Below are 22,020 nucleotides of genomic sequence, written 5' to 3'. Positions count from 1 at the left end.
TAACAATATTTAAACTTGGACTCTTCAGAAACACTCACATACGCTTTAATAAAACTCACTATACTTAAACTCACATACTCTACTCAGATTCACCCTCGCAATTAATCTTCTAATTCTACTTCTACTAATTTTATCGGTTTCTTCTTCAAACTAAATCAAAATTAATTTTAATATAACGAGAAATTGTCAATTTGTCCCTTTGAATGGAAAACAGATCCATTCAGAGGACAGAGGCTCGCACACCGTTACATGTTTTCCCGGTTACGTTTCAATTCGAACTGTGGCCCTTTCACTGAAAATTATTCCCCCTCCACGAGCGTTGAGCATAACTTCCAGTGGAAAAGCCAAAGCTGCAAAAAAAGGTCAATGCTTGTACAATTTTCAAATACAGTGGCTTTTTCGACATGAAATTGAAACTGTATTTGAAAAATGCACGAAAATTGCTTTAATTTTGACAACCAAGCAACAAGTTAGCAAATTCAAACAAGACAGACTCAATTCTCACACTAAAAATGCAGGGTTCAACAAACAGTAAAATCAAAGTTCATTTCAGTTCAAAAACCTGAAAAATAATATAAGATACACACAAACAACTACAATAATACTCACTCAATATCACACTATTACAGATTTATTACATTATTCGAAACAAGTCTCGATTTTTCAAATAACTCTAATACTCTGTAAAGAAATATTCCGTACATTCTAAATATAAACGTTTTTGCGTTTATATAAAAAAATGAATCAATGAAAAAACTTCTGAGCAACTTTAGTACTTGAGATCATGTAGATATTATCTATAAAAATATTGAATAATTATATAATATAAATGAGTACTGCTCATAAATACGACTACCAATCGAGGGGAAAATATTATGAACTAGGGTAGTCAAGAAAATTATACAACAGATTGAGGATATCATGTTTTCTGAGAAACCGACTGAGAATAAGATGAAGATTTAGCAATGGATATGTAGTGAATATTCAACTGATCTTCTTCAATGGATCTTGCAAGATAGCCTTGGATCACCCTCCATGGTACCTGGCAGATCACCAGGACTTGCTCCTGATGGACTAGACCCAGTCGGGGTACATTAGCGAGGTTGGAGGTGGAGATGGGGGCTCTACCGTCCTTCTGGTGTCTTGAAATTGGAGATGCGGAGTATGTCGATTTGACCGAAGGTGTTTAGGAGGCCCGGACTTACGTGTAGCGACAGGTAGCCGAAAGCCACAGGCCCTGGGGGTCCAGGGTGAGTGTGAGGATGAGGATACGGTGACGCTAATCTGGGATTACGCGCAGCTGTCTGGAACAGCTTGCTTTTTTCCATAGTCCGGCCGCTCCAAGCTGTGCGGCCGTGTCGATGCAGCTGGAGATGAGCAATCGTATCCTCACTAACAGAACAGACTTGTTTAAACCTGCTGAAATTTCATTTACTCGCACCAGTGAGAAATAAGTACGATATTACCATTGGTTATCTATATAAAAAGGAATCGAGCCTCAAATTTTGACATTCAATAACTTTTTTATGTGTACACCGAATTTGATGATTTTTTTAGTTGTGTTTGTTATGTTCAGGACCAGGTTTATGGCCTATCAAATTTATAATCCGACTTTACGGTAAAATCAAAATTTACGTGTAATCCTTATGGGAAATTTGTAAGCTGGCCACACACAGAAATAAAAATCAGCTGTTATTATCATTGCGTCATCCAACAGCCGTCGGTAGATAGTAGACAAGAGTGTATGCTGCTCCATAACCGCCCATGTATTTTATTCTAAACGCTCAGACTAAAAGCAAAATAATTATTTTTCCTCCACCTACTATCAAAAGTCTCATTTTACACCCTGGAATCGAATACTAAAGTACTACTTTTCCTCCCATGGGACTAAAAATAATTCCCAGCGGGAAAAGTGATCACTTTTACTCCCAAGGGAGTAAAAATAAACCCATAAGATTAACATGGGAAGAAGTCCGACAACGCCGCGATTGAAGAATGAGGAATGTGGCAACACTGTCGTGGTCGGTAGAGGAAAAGTAAAAGAGCTCTATTTCGATCTTTGGAATATTTTAGCTCTAGGAAATAAGTAGCTCTATTTCGATTGTTAGGTTATGTTCAACCGTTGGTGGATATGAAAAAGTACACACCTCTAACGTCATCGGCATCTCTACGAGAGCGTTCATCTAAAGGTACGTTTTCGTTTATGCGAACTTTTCCGCAGTCGACGACGGCAAGCATTGTTGACATTCATATTGTCCAAATTTCAAGTGTGCTAAAACAGCTGATTAAATAACTTTTTCATTATTTGTCTTTATTAATAAAGAAATAAACATTTTCAATAATATCAAAATATTGCCATTTAAAAGTATAAAAAAGTATAAGCTCAACCTGCTCCATTAAAACATAATTTAACATAATCTTTTAAGTTATGTAGACAGATTGAAATCTACCCAATCTGAGATTCTCTCCCTGTCATGGTCGACGACGGCATTTACGCATAAACGAAAACCCACTTTAACAGAGACGACTGAGCGTGTCTGCACAGAAAACAAGATTGCAGGTTATGTTTTTTCTTGGTTACCTACTAAGATCTTCGAAATCCGCTACCGGTATTGTAGAAGTTATTTTCGTTTTTATAAAATGGAAAGTGAGAGTGATGAGGAGTTTGTTCTAACTCCGCCGAACATTCGACACGAAGCTGAAAATGTAACTGAAAATTTGCTTCCGGAAAAATCAAAGGAACTATACATCAAGCGATATGATTTATTCGTTGAATGGTGCAAGAAGAATTGTGGTGGAACAGTAAGAATTTCAGAAAACGTAATCCTTGTTTACCTCTCACAACAAGCACAGGTATGTAGCCCAAGTTATTTATGGACCATTTATTCAATGTTGAAAGCAACAATTATTGTGAAACACAACATAGACATCAGTAATTTTACGAAAGTGGGTGCTTTTCTGAAAAAGAAAAATGTAGGCTATCAACCTAAGAAGTCTAAAACATTCACCAAAGAGGAGGTAAATAAATTCCTGTTAAATGCTCCAGATGAACAATACTTATTGAAAAAAGTAGCCTTGATTTTTGGTATTTGTGGAGCTTGCCGAATGGGTGAATTGTGCAATATGACTGTTAGTGACATTGAGGACAAAGATTCAATTCTCATAGTTAATGTACCTGATTCTAAAACCAACAAGGGACGTGTTTTCACTGTGATCAATGGCACACAACGAGACATAGACTACTTATATTATTTCAGAAAGTATTTAAATTTAAGACCAAAGACAACAAAATCACCCCGGCTATTTTTAAGTTTTAAAAATGGGAGATGCTACAATCAAGCCATGGGGAAAAATTCCCTGGGAAAAATACCCATGAGTATTGCACAATACTTACAACTTCCCAATCCTAACTTGTATACTGGACACGCTCTAAGGCGGACTTCAGCTACTTTGCTGGTTAATGCTGGAGGAACAATGACCCAGCTTAAAAGACATGGCGGATGGAAGAGTACTACTGTCGCCGAAGGCTATATTGAAGAATCAATTGGAAATAAAATACAAACAGCAAACAGGATTTTGAACCAAACAACAAGCAACATTGATTTAAATCACACTTCATCTGGGCCTATGCCAGTGGCCACAACACACCAGCTTCAATCCAGTTCCAGCGATGTTGATGAAACTTCAACTAGGCCTATGCCAGTGGCTGCTACGCACCAGTTTCAATCCAGTTCCAGCGATGTTGATGAAACTTCAACTAGGCCTATGCCAGTGGCCACAACACACCAGTTTCAATCCAGTTCCAGCGATGTTGATGAAACTTCAACTAGGCCTATGCCAGTGGCCACAACACACCAGCTTCAATCCAGTTCCAGCGATGTTGATCACACTTCAACTAGGCCTATGCCAGTGGCTGCAACGCACCAGTTTCAATCCAGTTCTGTTCTATCAACCCCGAACACGGTCTTTCAAAATTGTGATGGGTGCACAATAACAATAAACAATTACTATCAGAAGTAGGCTTTTACACTATCAACAATCATCTCTATCAACAATCATCATCTATACTATAAACTATAAACTATCTATATATAATAGTTAATACGCGACATGGAATTTTGTGACTCATAAGGAAACTATAAACTATCAACTATCAACTAGCAACTATCAACAAATTATTATCAGAGGTGAGCTAAATTTTGTTTTTAAAAAAATAGTGTGAAAGCGTGAAGATGTAGTAAAATTATTCATTGTTATAGGTATTGGTGTAGGTGGAGGAAAAATGTTGTGTGCATCACGGGACTAAAGTACTTATTCTCCCTCAGGGAAATTGTCGCCCTCGGCTACGCCATCGGGCGACAACAGTTTCCCTCAGGGAGAAAAAGTTGCACTTTAGTCCCTAGATGCACAAATAACTATTTCGACGGTTGTTTTTAATTCTTCAAGCATGGCATTTATTGTCATTCTCATCGATGAATCACCATATAAAAATAGTGAGCAAGTCAATTGATAGAAGTTTTTAATGCGATTGATAAAGATGACTGCAAAGAAATTTTAAAACTGAGAAAAATTGGGCAAAAACGAATGATTTAAATTTCTGGGATAATAGAAAATTTTCTTAACGGTTTTGCTTGAGTAAAGCAACTGCCAATCCAGTACTTGATTAAATAAACCACTTGATAGAAAATAAGACAATTTTCAACAGGGGTATTTGATTGGGGAACATTTTTAATAACACATAACTGAGATATTTTGCTTTCAAGAGATTTCTAATAAACGAGGAAGACCGTAGTAGATTTAAGCGTAACAAAATCGCTTTTTTAAAAACATTTCAAGATATATTTTTTGGTGCCTACTAAATATAAGTTTGTATCCAATAGTAATATAGCATTCATCATGTTTTGATTGCTTCTCACTTATATTACTGTACAGATTAAGGCTCTGTGAGTGTGAATTTTGAACAAGGAAATAGTAGCTACATAACCTCAATTTACTGATGGTTTGTAAACAAATAACAAATTTCCTGTAAAAATCAGCCTTCCTGATATTATAAACGATGACATTCTATTTTAACGCTAAACTAGTTTAACTTAAACTGGATTGGTAAATGCACTGAGAAAACCGTTTCAAGTTTAAACTTTCAGATTAACTGATTAACTTTCAGATTAGCCATCTGTACTGTGCAAACGGCCCTTACTGTATTCATGAGTTTGTTTTTATTATTTGTTGTTGTTGTTTTATATTGAAAATGAATACATAAGATTATTGTAAAGTTCCTTTTTTTCAAATAACTTTCTTTTGTCTGTTTGTCTATATTAATATTGAATCTATCATAAACAATTTTACTAAAAAAATAATTTGGTTAGCAGAAGTTAACATCCCCCAAAACCAGTTACTCATACAGTTACATATAATAGTTACAGTTATTACATATTTTAGTTATTATTAATCGATCTGTTTTTCAATTTTCTCTCTACTGATTTACAAAATTTTAATTCTTAATAATGCCGCGGTACAAACGACGTCCAAACTTGGGTCGTAGGACTCTAAATGCTCTAAATTTAGAATAGCCTATGCACGGGAAAATTTGTGTGTGAGTGCTTCCATTCAAACCAATAAGCAAGAAGCACCTGGATGCATGATGCCGCATCGCGCCTCCTCAGGTGTGCATCTAGCTGAAGTTTGGCATGAGATGCATTAACTATTTGGCGGTACGAAGTTCGGCGGGCCAGCTTGTCATGAAATAATTCTTCAAATTATTCCAATAATCACTGTATTATAGATAAAATTATAATGTTTTATTAACATTAAACAGATAACATCAACAGACCTCGTGTGTCTCCAGCGTAAAAATGCTATTTATTACGAAGTGATTACCCAAATCACTTGAATAATAACAGTATAAGGAAAACTGCATCAATGTCAATTAATATGAAATAATTATTATCGAATAATTGTTCCAAATGCTCAATACCAAGTACCAACACAATATTCCAAATTATTATTATTATAATTGCAGCTGATCGCAGCATCGCAGCGTGTGCAGTTGATGTGTTCGATGCAGTTAATGGCCACTTCTACTATACAATATGCTTAAAACCTTGAACAAGTGAACACATCGCAATGGCAGAAGGTTCCATTCTCTAAAAAGTGGCAGTGAACTGGCCAATTTGATCGATTGAGAAAAAACTTAAGGGAAGGCACAGGGGTTATCGTGATAACTAAGGTGATAACGAAGGGGTTATCACCTTAAGGTGCATTGTCGTTTGTGCGTAAATTTCCGCAGTCGACGACGACAAGCATTGTTGACATTCATATTGTCCAAATAAGTGCTAAAACAGCTGATCAAATTACTTTTTATTATATGTCTTTATTATTAAAGAATTAAACATCTATATAAGAGAGAGTAGGGTTGTGTTTGTTCGTGTGTTCGTTTGTTCGCATCAAAACATGTCAACTTGTGGATTGCATAACGGAAAAACGGGAATGATTTAGAACTCCAAATTTTGCACATAGATTCTAAAAATATCAATCTCGTGCACCTCAAAGCCCAAATTTCAATTTTCCTTATAGATTTTTCAGAATTAATGTTCAAATTTCATTAATCGTACATACGATTTCATAAAAAATAGCCAAATCATATGATCGAAATTAAAAAAGGAACATCTGTTCTATTAATGCTTTCTACCTGATACCACTTAACCTCAATAATATTGTTTTGATGATTGATAAATATTTTTAATAATAATTATATTTTTATTATAAATATAATAATAGTATTGTTTTGATAATTAATAAATATTTTCATTTTCACAAACTCTGTATAATAATATGGTGAATGTGAAACAGCTGCTTCAAAGAAATTATCTCAAAAACATCTGTTTAGAAAAAAATGGCCAGTTGCACGTAGGTCTGTTTAATATGGACATTAACGCCGATTAACAAATCAGTGTTAGTTTTACGGATTCATTTCCGTTCCACAAAGATCGGTTAGTTTCTAATCCCGATTAAGTTTTCCGGTTAACTAACCAAGATTTTAACGGTTCCACAATCCGGCAACTCTGTAGTTAAACCGACAGATGTTATTATTCTGAACCTTGGACCAGTTATAGAATTATTATTCTATATTTTATATTATTATTCTATAACTTATTTTATATCTTATATTGACCTCAAAACTCAGAATCTAATTTAGAATGCTAATATCAGCTAAATACTCTTTTCTATTTTATTAACGGATGAAATTCATTCATATATTTAGCTCATACTTTGAATTCTGTAGTTTTTTTTACCAAAAGCTAATTTTGGAAGACAACTATCAGTATGTACATAATCGGCGTTAGTTTTATTTAATTCCCCGTGTATGGCCTGTTAAATTTTTTTACGTTAATTAGTCTAACCGGCATTATTTTTCGATCTTTACCTTTGTACAACCAAATTTCCTTCATTTCAGCTAATCGCCGTTAAAATGGTGCCAACAAATAAGAATTTAAATTTTTTCACACCGGTTAGTTTAATCGGCGTTATCGCTTGAAATTTCTGTTTTGTGCAACCAAATGCATCGGTTAGCACTAATCACGATTAAAGTATATTATCGTGATTAAACGTTAACCGACGTACGTGAAACTGGGGGATAGTTTTGAAACTTCGTTTTCCTGATGCAATGTATAGGCCTACACGAGGCATGGATTATTAATTTTTCAGCTAGAACAGTTTTTGAGACAAAGTGCTAAATAAACGTCTACAGTTTCATCAATGCTGTATCGGCAATATGAAGACGCATGCGGTTAATATGTCTTTGAATAAAGGTGTTGATATTTACATTAAGAAATTATCCCCTTCCATTTTTATTTAAATAAAATTTCAAAATTATTCGAGCCCTGATAGAATGACTGACTCATTGTACAGTCAGTCGAAAATTTTAATATTGGAATGAGGGGTATTTTGGCAAGCTGAGCAAAAAAATAAGGTCCTATGCACATTTCGTTATACTGTATCTTCAGATGAAAAATGAGTCTTGCGGGTTGTCATAACTTCCTCTGAAAGGGAAACTATTCAACTTATTCTATCTTTTAGTAAAATAACAATACTCATCCATCCATCTATCCTCTTCTATAATATAATAAAGGGAAGAACTGGATTATGCACGTATACACGTGTAAAGTATAGGAAAATTATGTTTGACGCATCATCACGTCTGAACTACTGGACTGATTAACTTGAAATTTTGCATATAGATTCTTGCTTAACCGAGGATGATTATAGACCTATTTTAAATTCTTCAAGATTTGATTACATCAAGTTTTCAGTTTGTCAAGTTTTCAATTATTTGTCATGCTTCCAGTTGTTGTATGGAAGCAGTTGAACATTTCTCTTAAAAGGGAAATTAGAAGATAGGTATGATTGGGGATCCTTTTCGAATGATAATAAAAACAGGTTTTCCGTCGCACCCAAATTTTTTCCGCCCTTTTGAATCCAACTTCGTTTTTTTAATTGAAAGGTAGGCATATGATACATGATTCCGATACAGGATTTCCAGAGAAAAGGTATGGTGAGAACCGCACATCGATATCTCAAACCTTTCAAAATGTATTCTCATTCATTTCCTTTATAATAGTATAAAACTGGCTCAAAAACTTATACACGTGTAAAGGATGGGAAAATTATGTTTGACGCATCATCACATCTGAACTACTGGACTGATTTACTTGAAATGTTGCATATAAACTCTTAATCAACCGAGGATTCTTATAGGTCTATTTAATTATTCTAGATTTCATTACGTCAAGTTTTCAGTTTGTCAAGTTTTAAAATAGACCCTTGCGAAGCATGGGTTACCTGCTAGTTACTAATAATATCAACATATTGACATTTGAAAGTATAAAAAAGTATAAGCTCAACTTGCCCAATTAAAACATAATTGAACATAATCTTTTAGGTTATGAAGACAAATTGAAATTTAGGCAATCTGAGATTCTCTCCCTGTGGTGTTCGACGAAGGCATAAGGCATTTACGCACAAAGGAGACCCCAACTTAAGAGTACCATCGAAATTGTAAGAGTACTATCGATGTGAATCGATATCTATTTATGCGATAAAAGTTCAATATTCGATGTTATTTGAACCCTGAACTGGATAAATAATTGGTTGAGACAAATGAAAGACGTTTCATCGATATTGCCAAGTCTAACCTGCATAGCACGATGTTGGTGGAGCCGAAACAGGGGGTGGGGGTGCCGGATTAATGAGGGTTGGACTCTGCAGTGGCGCGTACGGATGACTGGAGGTTGGAGTCGAAGCACTTGACCCGGTTGCGCTTTGAAACAAGTTCAAATCCACCAGGTCACTGTTCACCTTCCTAAAAACACAAAATCATAACGTTCTAAACACTCTGCTCAATCATATCACACAGTCTGTCAATATTTATCAATCATTCAAATTTATTTGCCATGTGAAATGAATAACCTCTTATTTTCTAATAATAACCTCTTATATATTTATGGGTTTATCATAAAACCATAATATAAAACAATTTTCGCAGCATAAACACCAGTTAAATTCTCATATACATCGTTATCTTGTATGCATGTTTCACACTATAATATTCAGAATAACTGGATACTGAAAACTTCAAAAACTCTTCATAATTATAACTTCTCCTTATAATCGAGAGTTTTTTAACTGTGAAAAAGTCGGACATTTCTCATGAGTTTGTAGACTTAGAAACGTAAACAAGTAAATGAGGTTTCTGATGATAATTTAGAAATGAGAATTGATAATTTCAAAATATGTGATGTGATTCAAAAAAGGGGAAAATTCAACAAGCTTGCACAAAGTTGAACCTGAATGATGCTGAAGTGAACATGGACTTTAACTCTGGAGCACATGCTTCAATGATAGGGAGGCCTCTGTGGAAAAAGATTGGATCGCCCAGCCTAGACAAGTGTAATGCTAGATACGTAGCATATGGTAATATCGTATTAGATATGATGGGTAATTATTATGTAAGAGTTACAGTCGGTATCAGAATTCATACCTTCCGATGTAGCAATAAGGTGGAAAATCAGAGAAATATAAAATAAAAGAGTAATGAGAAATCAAATGCGAAGAATATATGAAGGGTGAGGATAAGGTTTGTGCAGATTCTTTGTCTAGACTTACAAGTGAAGAAGATCAACTAGAAGAAATTTTCAACAAATTTATAAATGAAGATAAGATAAAAACTATCATGTCATTTGAACATTTAAGAGAACGAACACTGATGAATGAAGAACTCAAACTAGTGAAAACATTGGATGCTTCAAGAAATGAATGGCCTACGAAAGTTCCAGAGCTTCCAAGACCCTATAAGCAAAGGAAGGACGGACTTGTGGTGAAAGATGATTTATTGTTGTAGTTTGGAAGATTTATGGTTTCAAAAAGCATGAGTTCTGACGTTATAATATCACATTTTGTATCTCAAGAGATTGAAGTTTCTTTGATATATTTACCATATCAAGACAAGTCCTTATCATCCAAAAAGTAACGGACTTGTAGAGAGGATGATAAAAACCTTGTGTTATGATGACTGATGACAGCTGTGGCAGTTGTCATGAAAACGAGATCATGAAGAAGATGTTTATGTAAATGAGAGTGATGGCATTAAATGGCGAGTTTATGTTGCAATTGCGTCTTCCTTTCTAGCTGGTGTACATGATGTCAGAAATTTAAAGAAGTTAATAATGACGAGAAAAGTTATATGAAATTTTAAGGCAGTTACATTCAATAACTTAGCAAATCAACTACAATGATTGCTTGCTACAAATTATTTTGTCGGTTTAGAGTTCCTCATTGCCTCCAATGCGATAATGGAACAAAGCTTTGCAGTGAGGAGATGAACTTTTTTTTTAATATTTTAAATTAAAATTAAATTAATATTTTAAATTTTTTTTGACATTTTTTTTTCAACTAGCAGGCCTAGATACCCACAGTCAAACGGCCTCGCAGAATCAGCAGTTAGGACAGCAAAAATATTCTAACAGAATGTAAGGACAGAATGTAATACCAGTCTTCTTTCATACAGAGCAGCTCTTTTTGAAAATGGTTATTTGCCGGCCGAGTTGCTGATGGGAAGGAGATTGAGAGGCACCCAAAACAGCAGACCAAGAAACAGTAAGCAACAATTTCCAGTACTTCTTGAGAGGCATTCCTTTAAAAAGAGTATGCAGTTTTAAGGACCTTGGAGTGATTATGACTCTGTCTCTCAGCTCAATGAATCACATAAGTGCGATCACTGCAGACACAAAGGCTAGATCTCTAAGAATACACAAAAGATTCACCTCAAAAACAACAGGAGAAACGCCGGCTGGAATATTCTTAGGTCGGAGAGTACCTACGATATTCGACAATTTGAAACCCAATATACGAAGGAAAATGAAGTTTAAACTATGGAACGAACAGACAAGACATGCTGGAGAGAAGGCTTGAAGTTTTGAAGAGCTAGAAGATTTATTTCTAAAAATATGGTCTTTGATATAATCACTAGCAGGCCTAGATACCCACAGTCAAACGGCCTCGCAGAATCAGCGATATATTCTTTTTATGGATAAAGAATGAGAGAATAGTAGGGGTTGGTCAGCTGGAAGAGTTGTAAAAGAGGATGGTCGATATTTTGATGAAGTTCTCTGCAGAGCACAATGTTGAAAAGGAAACATGCGGACCAGATGAGGAAACGTAAAAGAGCTGTTGACAAAAATAGTGTTTAATCTCTGTTGGTCCTTAATTATTGAAGGAGGAAAAGTGTAGGATAGCGAACCTATTCTAATATCATATGTTTCCATCCAGATGTTATTTCCGTTATTTATTTCTTATAATCAGATTACTCTAGAAATGTAATAAAATAGTTGTAGAATGGTTACTTTATGAAGTTTATAAATAACCTTTAATTGGATAGCGATATCAGATTATTCAATAAACTTTACAAAGTAGCCATTTCACAACTATTTTTTACATTTCCAAATGAATAGCATCATGATAAAATGATTCACAGAATGAAATATTCAGCCGGACAGAAGAATCAACTGTACCACTAGAGCCTCACTTTCGAATGAATTTCTAATCCGCTCAGCAGGAACAGATTACAAAATTGGTTCTTATGGGAGTATTAACACCGGCCAATGTGTTCAAACTCAAATAAGAACAAATTGAATTATTTTACTGCCCAGCAGAGAAGAAATGCACTTGAAAGGTAGGCTTCAGTCTACTAATCATGCATGGAGTCTACTCCTCCATGTTCATTCCTAAATGAATGAATCCTTTCATTCGCCAATCCACTCCACTAGAAAGATATTACCTGCCATTTTTTAAAAAGTTAACACTTAACACAAAGAAGCAAAGTGAAATGGTTACAAATAACTGGTTAATAGATTAAACAAAAAACACAGCGCGGTTACAGTAGGCCTAACTTACAGTTTGTTGTTTTGTTCAGTGAGCTAAAATATTTCTGAAAATAATTTTCAGCTGATAATTTCTTTTAAATATTTTCTTATTTAAAACAAAATAAATCAGCTGTCTTGGAATAGCTGTTATTTAAATCCATGTTTTATTTGCAATCAGCTACAACCTATGAGTTATTAGTTCTCTCCTCATAAAAAAGCAAATTTTTGGTGTAATGTACTACACAAGAATACATTTTATTTAACTTTTATTTAAATTTAGTTTACACAGCTTACATAATTCTTTTCAGAATTAAATTCTCTACAATTTGTATTGCGAAAAATTATTTGTTTACTGGTCATTAAAGAAAGTTATTGGGCATGAAACGTAGAAGTCTGTGTTTTTATACTTGGATATTTTGCATATTGTAACTTTTTTCTCAAAAACTACTCACACTACAGCTTCCAGACTAGTTTTATTCAATTTATCAGATATTTTTCCATATGAATCCACCATACGTTGTTCAAAAACTTATCCCCAAACAATTCAGCATCGGTGTATTTCACCAGAGGAACTGAATCCCGGGCGAAATCTTTCACCCTGTATAGCTCGCTAATGAAGCGTTTATGGATACATGTTTATAGGAACTTTTTTTCTTATTTTTACCTCTACTATCACGTATTGAATTATTTTACCATAATTAAGAATCACTCTGTATATATAATATAATAATATTAATTCTTTATATCATTCTAGAGATATGTACATACGCAATTATGTGTAGAGATATATACATTCTAGACATATGTACATGTATCGCAAAGACAAAGCCAATTTCGCTCGCAATAATAATTTCCACAGGTATAATACTCGCAACTCATCATCACCATCAGTTGCTGCACATAGAAAAACTTTGTTTGAAAAATCCTCACAGTACATAGAACCAAAGATCACTTCCACAGGATCTGGAAAACATTACCGATTCAAGAAAGCTTAGAGATGTAGACTACTAAGGAAAAGTTGGTAAAAATTTATTGAAAAGGTTAGGTTTTAGAATGAGTTTGTAATGGTAACTACTATTTTATTTGAATGGAGAATAATGATTATTCTTTCTTGATAGAAAGGTAAGGTTTTGGAGCCTAAGGATATGTTTGAAGCAAATTACACATTTCATTCAAATGGAAGTAAAATTTAAATTGGGATTGAAATGGAGAGATTTGAGATAGGTTACTGGTTTACACTTGCAAGAATTCAAGTGTATAAAGAATTCATCCAAAGAATACGCCAATGAAAAATTCACAAAGACCCGTTCATAATCCTGTATCGGTCAGTTAGTTTAGCGGCGAGGTTTGCAGTAGTTTTTTTTTACCATTTTTTAAGCGTTTCCATGATTCATGGCTGTTGTAACTCAGGCGTCCCAAAACCGATTTTGTCCAGTAAGAGAAAGTGATCAACTCTAGTAAAAACATTAAAAGTAAAAGTAAAATACCCAAAAGTAAAATCAGGTAAGGCAATCGAGTTCAAAGTAAAAATGGCTGGTTCCAGTGATTCGGACTTGGGTATGGTTGGAAAGCTATCCAACGATGAAGACTTTCAAATGTGGAAATTTAAAATTAAAATTTTGTTCGACTCTCAAGGACTTAGTGATATTGTTAATGGAAAAGAATTAAAACCAAACGACCCTAGTAAAGAAAAAGAACTTTCTATTTTCAATTTGAAGGACGCTAAAGCCAAGAAAATAATAATAACTACAATTGACTCAAAACCTTTGAATCACATTTTGAACTGTGAAACTTCATGTGAAATGTTTAAAAAACTGTGTCAAATCTACGAACGTGATGAAAAACAACAGAAATTTTCTCTAATGCAGGACTTTTTCAATTTTACACTAGAGGCTAATGAAGACATTGCTAGTTTCATCAGCCGTCTGGAAAATTTGACCCATAAATTGAAATCTGTTGGACACGAAATCGATGACGAGATGGTTATTGGCAAAATATTCAGCTCCCTGCCCAGGAAATACACCCACTTTCAAACTTCGTGGGAAGCAACCGCAATTTGTGACAGAAATCTCACAAACCTAACCTCCCGGTTGGTGAATGAAGAACGCAGACTATCTACTGATAAAGGTGATTCTGTGCAACCAGTGGTATTCAAAACATCGGAAATCCAGTGCTACAGATGCAAAAATTATGGACATATTTCCCGTGAATGCAGAAATAAAATGAAACAGAAAAGTGGTCTATTCTGTAGTATTTGCAAGAAGAATAATCATGAAGACAAAGACTGTTACTTTCGTAAAAAACAGAATGATAAGAAGAAGAACCAAGTATCCTTTTTAACTACTAATTCTAATGTAAAATACTATGACACTTTCGTAATTGACTCAGGGTCTACTTCACATATGGTAAAATCTAAATCACTATTTGATAGTTCCATTCCAATTAGTTGTAAAGTAGGAGTAGCCAAGGAAAATGAATCAATGTTTGCTCTTGAGGTAGGAAACATCAAATCAGACAAATGCAACTTAAATAATGTTTTATATGTTCCAGAACTTTCTAAAAATTTGTTATCTGTAAGTGCTATCACTGAGAACGATGGTAAGGTCTTATTTAGTGGAAATAGGGTTGAGGTGTTGAAAGACAATGAAGTCATTATGGAAGGCATAAAAAATTCGAATGGTTTGTTTGAAGTTGACTTGAAAATGCATAATTCAAATTCAGTCCATCATGTAATGACTAGCACTATTTCACCCAAGTCTAATGAGTCTAATGAAGTAGAATTATGGCATAGGAAGCTAGGCCACCTTGGTGTAGATAACATGAAAAAGCTCATAAATCTTAGTGAGGGAATGAATATTAAAACTAAAATTAATGACTTTTCCAAAAACCCATGTGAAATATGCTTGTCTGCTCGCCAAACAAGGCAACCTTTTAAAACAGTCAGGGAAAGGGCAACAAGACCCCTTGAAATAGTACATACTGATGTTTGTGGGCCTATTACCCCGGTAAGTTGGGACAATAAAAGATACATGGTTACTTTTCTAGATGATTTCACACATTTTGTCATGGTATTTCTTATTCAAAATAAAAGTGAGGTATTTGATATAATGAAACAATTTGTAGCTGAAGTAGAGGCAAAATGGCATTCTAAAATTTCAAAATTTCGGTGTGATAATGGTGGGGAATATTCTAGTAATAAAATCAAGGATTGGTGTCAAAATAGAGGGATTTTCATGGATTTCACCATTCCATACACTCCAGAATTAAATGGAAAGGCAGAAAGAATCAATAGGACATTGCTAGAAAAGGTTAGGGCACTTTTGTTTGATTCAGGATTGAAAAAGGAAATGTGGGGTGAGGCTGTAAGGACAGCAGCTTATATTGTTAATAGAAGCCCAACATGTACTCTTGATTGTACTCCAGCTGAAAAGTGGTACGGTAAAAAACCAGATCTATCAAGACTACAGATTTTTGGAAGTATAGCATACAGTCATGTTGCAGGTAACCTTAAGAAACTTGACAGTAGAACCAAAAAGCTAACGTTTGTAGGATATTTGCAAAATGGTTATCGGTTGTGGGATGCTGATAAGAGGAAAATAATTGTTTCTAGGGATGTAATTTTTTCAAATGTTGAGCAATCTAACCAAGGTGAAAAGTATTCTGACCCCAAAGTATTCAAGATAAATCAAGGCTTTGACATTGAGGGAATCGCAAAAAGTAATGATCCAAACAATGTATTTGAAGAAATTGAAAATGATGGAGTACAAGAAACTGAAATAAATGAAGTTGAAGAAATTGAAAATAATGAAGTAGAAGAAACTGATACAAGTGAAGCTGAGGGTATTGAGATTGAAACAAATGATATTGAAGATGGAATCAATGAAGTAGAAGTAAATGAAGAAAGTGGAGAAGAAATGATGGATGAAAGTAATGAAATAAGAGGGAGAGAGAAAAGAGTGATTAAAAAACCAGTGTGGTTGAAAGACTATGAAACCAGTTATCTTAGTCTACAAGTAGATGAGCCTCTTACATTTTCTGAAGCTATGAAATCAAACAATTCTGTAAAGTGGTTGGAGGCAGTAAAAACTGAACTAAATGCTTTGAAAGAGAATAATACTTGGACAGAGGTAGATACTGTACCAGAAAACAAAGAAATTATTGATAGCAAATGGGTATTTAAAATTAAAAATGATGAGAAGGGTAACATTCAGTACAAGGCTAGATTAGTTGCTAGGGGGTTTCAACAAAAGGATAGCATAGATTTAAATGACATTTATGCCCCTGTGGCCAAATTGCCAACTTTTCGGATTTTCATGAGTGTTGCAAATAAATTAGGGTTTCCTGTATATCAGATGGATGTAAAAAATGCTTTCCTTAATGGTGATATCAAAGAAGACGTTTATATGTCATTACCAGAGGGAGTAGAAGGATTTAGGAATAAGGTTTGTAAACTTAAGAAGTCAATTTATGGTCTGAAGAAATCTCCAAAAGATTGGAATTCTAAATTTGATTCTGTAATGAAAATGAACAATTTTACTAGGTCTAAAAATGATTATTGCTTGTATTCTAAAATTGTGGAGGGTAAAAAGGTATTTCTATTATTGTATGTAGATGACATACTTATTTTTGGTTCAGATGAGAATGATGTTTCAAGATTGAAATCAGTCTTACAAGAAAATTTCAAGATGAAAGACTTGGGCTTAGTTTCTAATTTCTTGGGAATTAATGTCAAACAAGATATTGAGAAGGGGGTAACTGTTATTAGTCAGAAGGAGTATCTCAAACATGTATTGGAAAAGTTCAACATGCAGGATTGTAAGCCAATGGACACTCCCATGGATAAAAATTTCAACTTTGAATTATTGACTAGAGATAAGTCAGAGTCTGTAGAAATAGAAAAGAAATGTCGTAGACTAATTGGTTGTCTTATGTATGCTGTTGTAGGATCTAGACCTGATTTGTGTTGTACTGTATCTTTCTTGAGTCGATTCCAAAGTTGTGCCAGTGAAATGTTGTATAAAAATTTAAAACGTGTATTGAGATATGTAAAATGTACTTTAGATTTAGAGCTAGTATATAAGAGAGAATTGAATGATGATATGATTGTAGGCTATGTAGATGCAAACTGGGGTGGTGATTTAGAGAGAAGATCAACCTCAGGTTATTGCTTCAAGGTTTTTGGTAATACTATTTCTTGGTGTACCAAGAAGCAACAGAGTGTTTCATTATCTAGCACAGAAGCTGAGTATGTTGCTTTGAGCCAAGCTGCAAGCGAGGCTTGTTGGATAAAAGGAATTTTAATTGATTTTTGTGTTGTTGAAAATAAGAAAACTTGTATTTTGTTGTTTGAAGACAATCAGTCTGCTATCAAAATAGCTCATAATCCTGAGCATCATAAAAAAATGAAACATGTAGATATAAGGTATCATTTTGTAAGAGAGAAAATTTCTGAAGGTGTTATTCAAGTTGAGTATTTAAAATCCTCAGATCAGATTGCTGACATTTTCACAAAACCCTTGGGAAAGGAACTTTTTGTCAAGTTTAGAAATAATATTTTTTAATAATTAAGATGTTTTGAATTCTGTCTTCTTCCCTTCTTCTGGAAAAAATTCAATGAATTTAGATTCCTCAATATTTAAAGTCAATATGTTATTATCAAACCATTTCTTCAAGAGATGAAGATCTGATGTAGCGTTTTGGTACAGTTCTTGTTTATTTTTACCAGTCACATGTATTGCTGTGTCGTCAGCAAATAAAAATAGATTTCCCTTTATTGGAACTTTTGACACATTATTAACATAGATTAAAAACAGTAAGGGACCCAAAGTACTTCCTTGGACCACACCATACTCTATTACATTTGGTTTACTATCTACTCCTGATATTTGAACAATTTGTTTTCTATCAGAAAGATAACTTTTTAACCATTGATATGAAATATCACGAATTCCAATAAAATCAAGTTTTTTCAGCAGTTTTTGTCGGTCAAGGGTATCGAAGGCCTTTGCCAAATCGAGAAATGATATTACTTAACTTTCCAGATTAACACTTGAAGCCTGATCAATCTCTTGCGTCAGGCTGAAAAGAGCATCAGAATTTTTTTTCCTGAAACCGAACTGTTTGCTAGTTAGAATGTTGTTGGTTTCAATGTAATCACTCAATTGATGTTTAACTATTTTTTCCAAAACTTTAGAAAAAACACTTAACAAAGAAATCGGTCTATAGTTACTCTTTTCAGACTTATCTCCATTTTTGAACAGTGGAAAATGTTTGGCTATCTTAAAAGTATCTGGAAAGATGCCTTGTGAGATACTCATGTTGTATATGTACTTTAGAGGCTTTACGAATAATTTTATATGTTGTTTAAAAATTTTAGTAGATATACCATCATGACCCGGTGCAGTCATTCCTCTCAGTTCTAAAACAGTGCGCAAAATATCATTATCAGTAACCTCTTTGAAGAGGAATTCGGTATTCGAACAATAGTCTTCATCATTAATAATATAATCACCTCTAGAATTTACCTTTTCTGCGAGGTTTTGCCCCACCTGCGAAAAATAGTCATTGAATTTATCAGCAATAGTTTTTGATTTAAGTTATGGTGATTGTATAATTTCGACCTCCTTAGAAAAATGTTCTAATGAAAAACTCGGTTTCTTGTTATCTCAACCTGATATCTCATTAATCACACGCCAAAACTTTTTTGGATCGTTTCCAGCTTCATTCAATTTATCTCTATAGTATTGATTCTTAGTGTTTTTTAACAAGCAACTTAATCTATTCCTATAGATCTTAAAGTAATTCACAAGCTCAACATTAAATGGTTGTTTCTTAACTAATTTGTACAATTTATCTCTTTCTCTAACCGACCTGACCAGCCCTTCAGTTATCCACGGCTTGATTTTTTTGAATTTTGGATTAGTTTACACAACACATTTCCTGGACTTATCGATAAACTTATTAACGGTTAGATAAAAAATATTAGTTGCGCTATTCACATCATTTTCAATACCGTATACCACGATTCTTTTTCAAGCAAAGAAAAAAATATGTTGTTATCTATAATAAATTTAGGAGAGGAGGTATCTTTTCCTCTTGAACTCTTAGAACTCACCTGGAGAGCCAAAGCGTAATGATCAGTTATTGGTACTCTAACTACTGCCGACTGAACCATGTCAATGTCGTCTTTTTTTATAAACATATGATCTATTAATGTACTACTAATATTATGAACTCTTGTTGGCTTATCGATACAATTAACAAATCCGTTCTCGCATAAGACCTCCAAGTATAAATCGGTTTGTTCGTCCTGTTTCAAAATATTTATATTTATATCCCCAGCTATTATATATGTTTTATCTCTAGTCGTCTTATTGCAGTAATCGCGTAAATGATCTATGAAGCAAGAAACGATTGAGTCATGTGTTCTAAAGGCAGCAAGTAAACAATAACTTTTGTTGTCGTAATGAAAATCTATTTCTAATGCATTTACTCCTCCTATATTAATACTAGTTCCCACTGCTGATAATGTTTTCCTTGTGAAAACAAGTACTCCGTCATTCCTGGTACGTTTTGATGTCGTACGCAAAGTATCGTATCCATCCAACAATTGTCCTACATCATCTTCGTTAAGCCAAGTTTCAGACAATATTATGATGTCCATTTTGTGTTTCACTATATTTAAACCAATTGCTAAGTTATCAAAGTTTTCGTTATAACTTCTTATGTTTAAATGAAATATCTTCAAATTATCATCAATAAAGAAATCATTAAGAGAATTGAAGTCATTCAACTCTACACAAGATATACTGTTATAGTTTTCCAATTCCGTTTCGTGCCTTTCCATTTCAAGAAAAGAAAGATTAAACAAAATATGCCCTCCTCGCCCTACCGTTTTTCATTATTAATTCATAATTTTTCCCCATCGTCTCATCAAGTCTAGAACTAAAAATTAATCCTCCCTTAAAAATGAACGCTTCAGGTCATCTAGATAGTTCATAGTGTAATAAGCTAATTGAATTTTGATTATTATTGAAAATAAATAAAATGATCATACGCATGTCAAACCTCATGACAACACCAATAAAACAAAATAAAGAAATTCTTTGGGATGCATTAGCCTAATATTAAGTGAAGTATTATATCAATAACCAAATAAAATTAAATCCCTGTTCAATATATAATCATGATAACCAAAATAGTACTAAAGTCAAGTATAGTAAAGTTAAGTGAAGTATTATATCTATAACCAAATTAAATAAAATCCCTGTTTAATATGTGATCATGATAGCCAAAATAGTACTAAAGTCATCTTGATAGTTCAAAGATTAATAAACTAATTGATCATTGATTATTATTGTAAATAAAGAGATAAAAATGAAATGCGGAAAAGTATTAGAATTAGGAATATGACGACCGCAAGCGATCATATATGTATGTCAAACCTCATGACAACACCGATAAAAAAATAAAGAAAATTATCTGGGATGCATTAGCCTAATATTAAGTGAAGTATTATATCAATAACCAAATAAAATTAAATCCCTGTTCAATATATAATCATGATAACCAAAATAGTACTAAAGTCATCTTGATAGTTCAAAGATTAATAAACTAATTGATCATTAATTGTTATTGTAGATAAAGAGATAAAAATTAAATGAGAAAAAGTATTAGAATTAGGAATATGACGACCGCTAGCGATCATACGTATGTCAAACCTCATGACAACACCTATAGAACAGAATAATGAAATTCTCTCGAATGATTCACCCAATATTAGGTGATTGTATGTATTAATACCCAAATAAAATTATATCCCCGATCATTATATACAATTATGATAACTAAAATAGTACTCACACTCCACTATGCAAAAATGCCTTATCTATTATATCTATCTAGGTACATCGCTCAGCGGATTTTACGCCACCATCTAGTTGTAGACAACAGTAGACTGTTGTTCTCTTATCCGAACAAGTTATCGGCAGGATACCACACTTGTGTTTGCATACTGATTGTTGTCGCCTTAAACATTACCTTTCCGTTGTAATAATAAATTATTTTCTAAACAGAGACTTATTTTTATATGAATTTATACAGATTATTCATTCCACTATTAAAATTATTGTTTCCAAGTGTAGTATAGTGGAAAAAAATAAAGCCGAATTGAATTAACAACTTTTCATTACCAACCAGAGGTAGTTAATTTCAAAATACAAGGATGAAGATGGATAGATTTCACTAGAAATAGTCATTTTATTAGTAATCTAGATAATTATTAGAATCCAACAAAAAAAGCCAACTGCTGCGCTCATGGTTTTATTATGCAAGCAGTCAACTTGAGATGTCGCAATCAATTGACGAAATTGCGTTATAAATAAAGAACATTATGTAGGCTACATCATCTTTATTTTATTCATCATGAACATTGTTCAACTCTGTGTATATTTTTGTATTTAGTTAAAACTTTCAACATTTTTATAATTGTGCATGATGGAATGAATAAGTAAATGGATTTTTATTCAATAAAACAGTTCATTCAATCATCAGTAATTGAATGAAATAGATACCTGTCTATAACTAAATAAATTTTCAATATTTT

General features: G+C 33.5%; 1 protein-coding gene across 1 annotated transcript in view; it reads right to left on the bottom strand.

Moving 5' to 3' along the window:
• The window catches only part of LOC111054523 (F-BAR domain only protein 2), a 148,638-nt gene that overhangs the window by 89,786 nt on the left and 36,832 nt on the right, over positions 1 to 22,020 (bottom strand). The window contains exons 12-14 of the mRNA XM_039442023.1: positions 18,464 to 18,964; positions 16,534 to 16,550; positions 9,192 to 9,358 (exon numbers count right to left, since the gene is read on the bottom strand). Of these exons, the coding sequence (XP_039297957.1) occupies positions 9,192 to 9,358; positions 16,534 to 16,550; positions 18,464 to 18,964 (685 nt within the window). The remainder of the gene's footprint in view (positions 1 to 9,191; positions 9,359 to 16,533; positions 16,551 to 18,463; positions 18,965 to 22,020) is intronic.

Source organism: Nilaparvata lugens, chromosome X (genome assembly GCF_014356525.2).
Source record: "Nilaparvata lugens isolate BPH chromosome X, ASM1435652v1, whole genome shotgun sequence".
Taxonomy (NCBI): Eukaryota; Metazoa; Arthropoda; class Insecta; order Hemiptera; family Delphacidae; genus Nilaparvata; species Nilaparvata lugens.
Note: the sequence above shows the minus strand (reverse complement) of the source record. Positions and strands in the feature narration are given on the sequence as shown.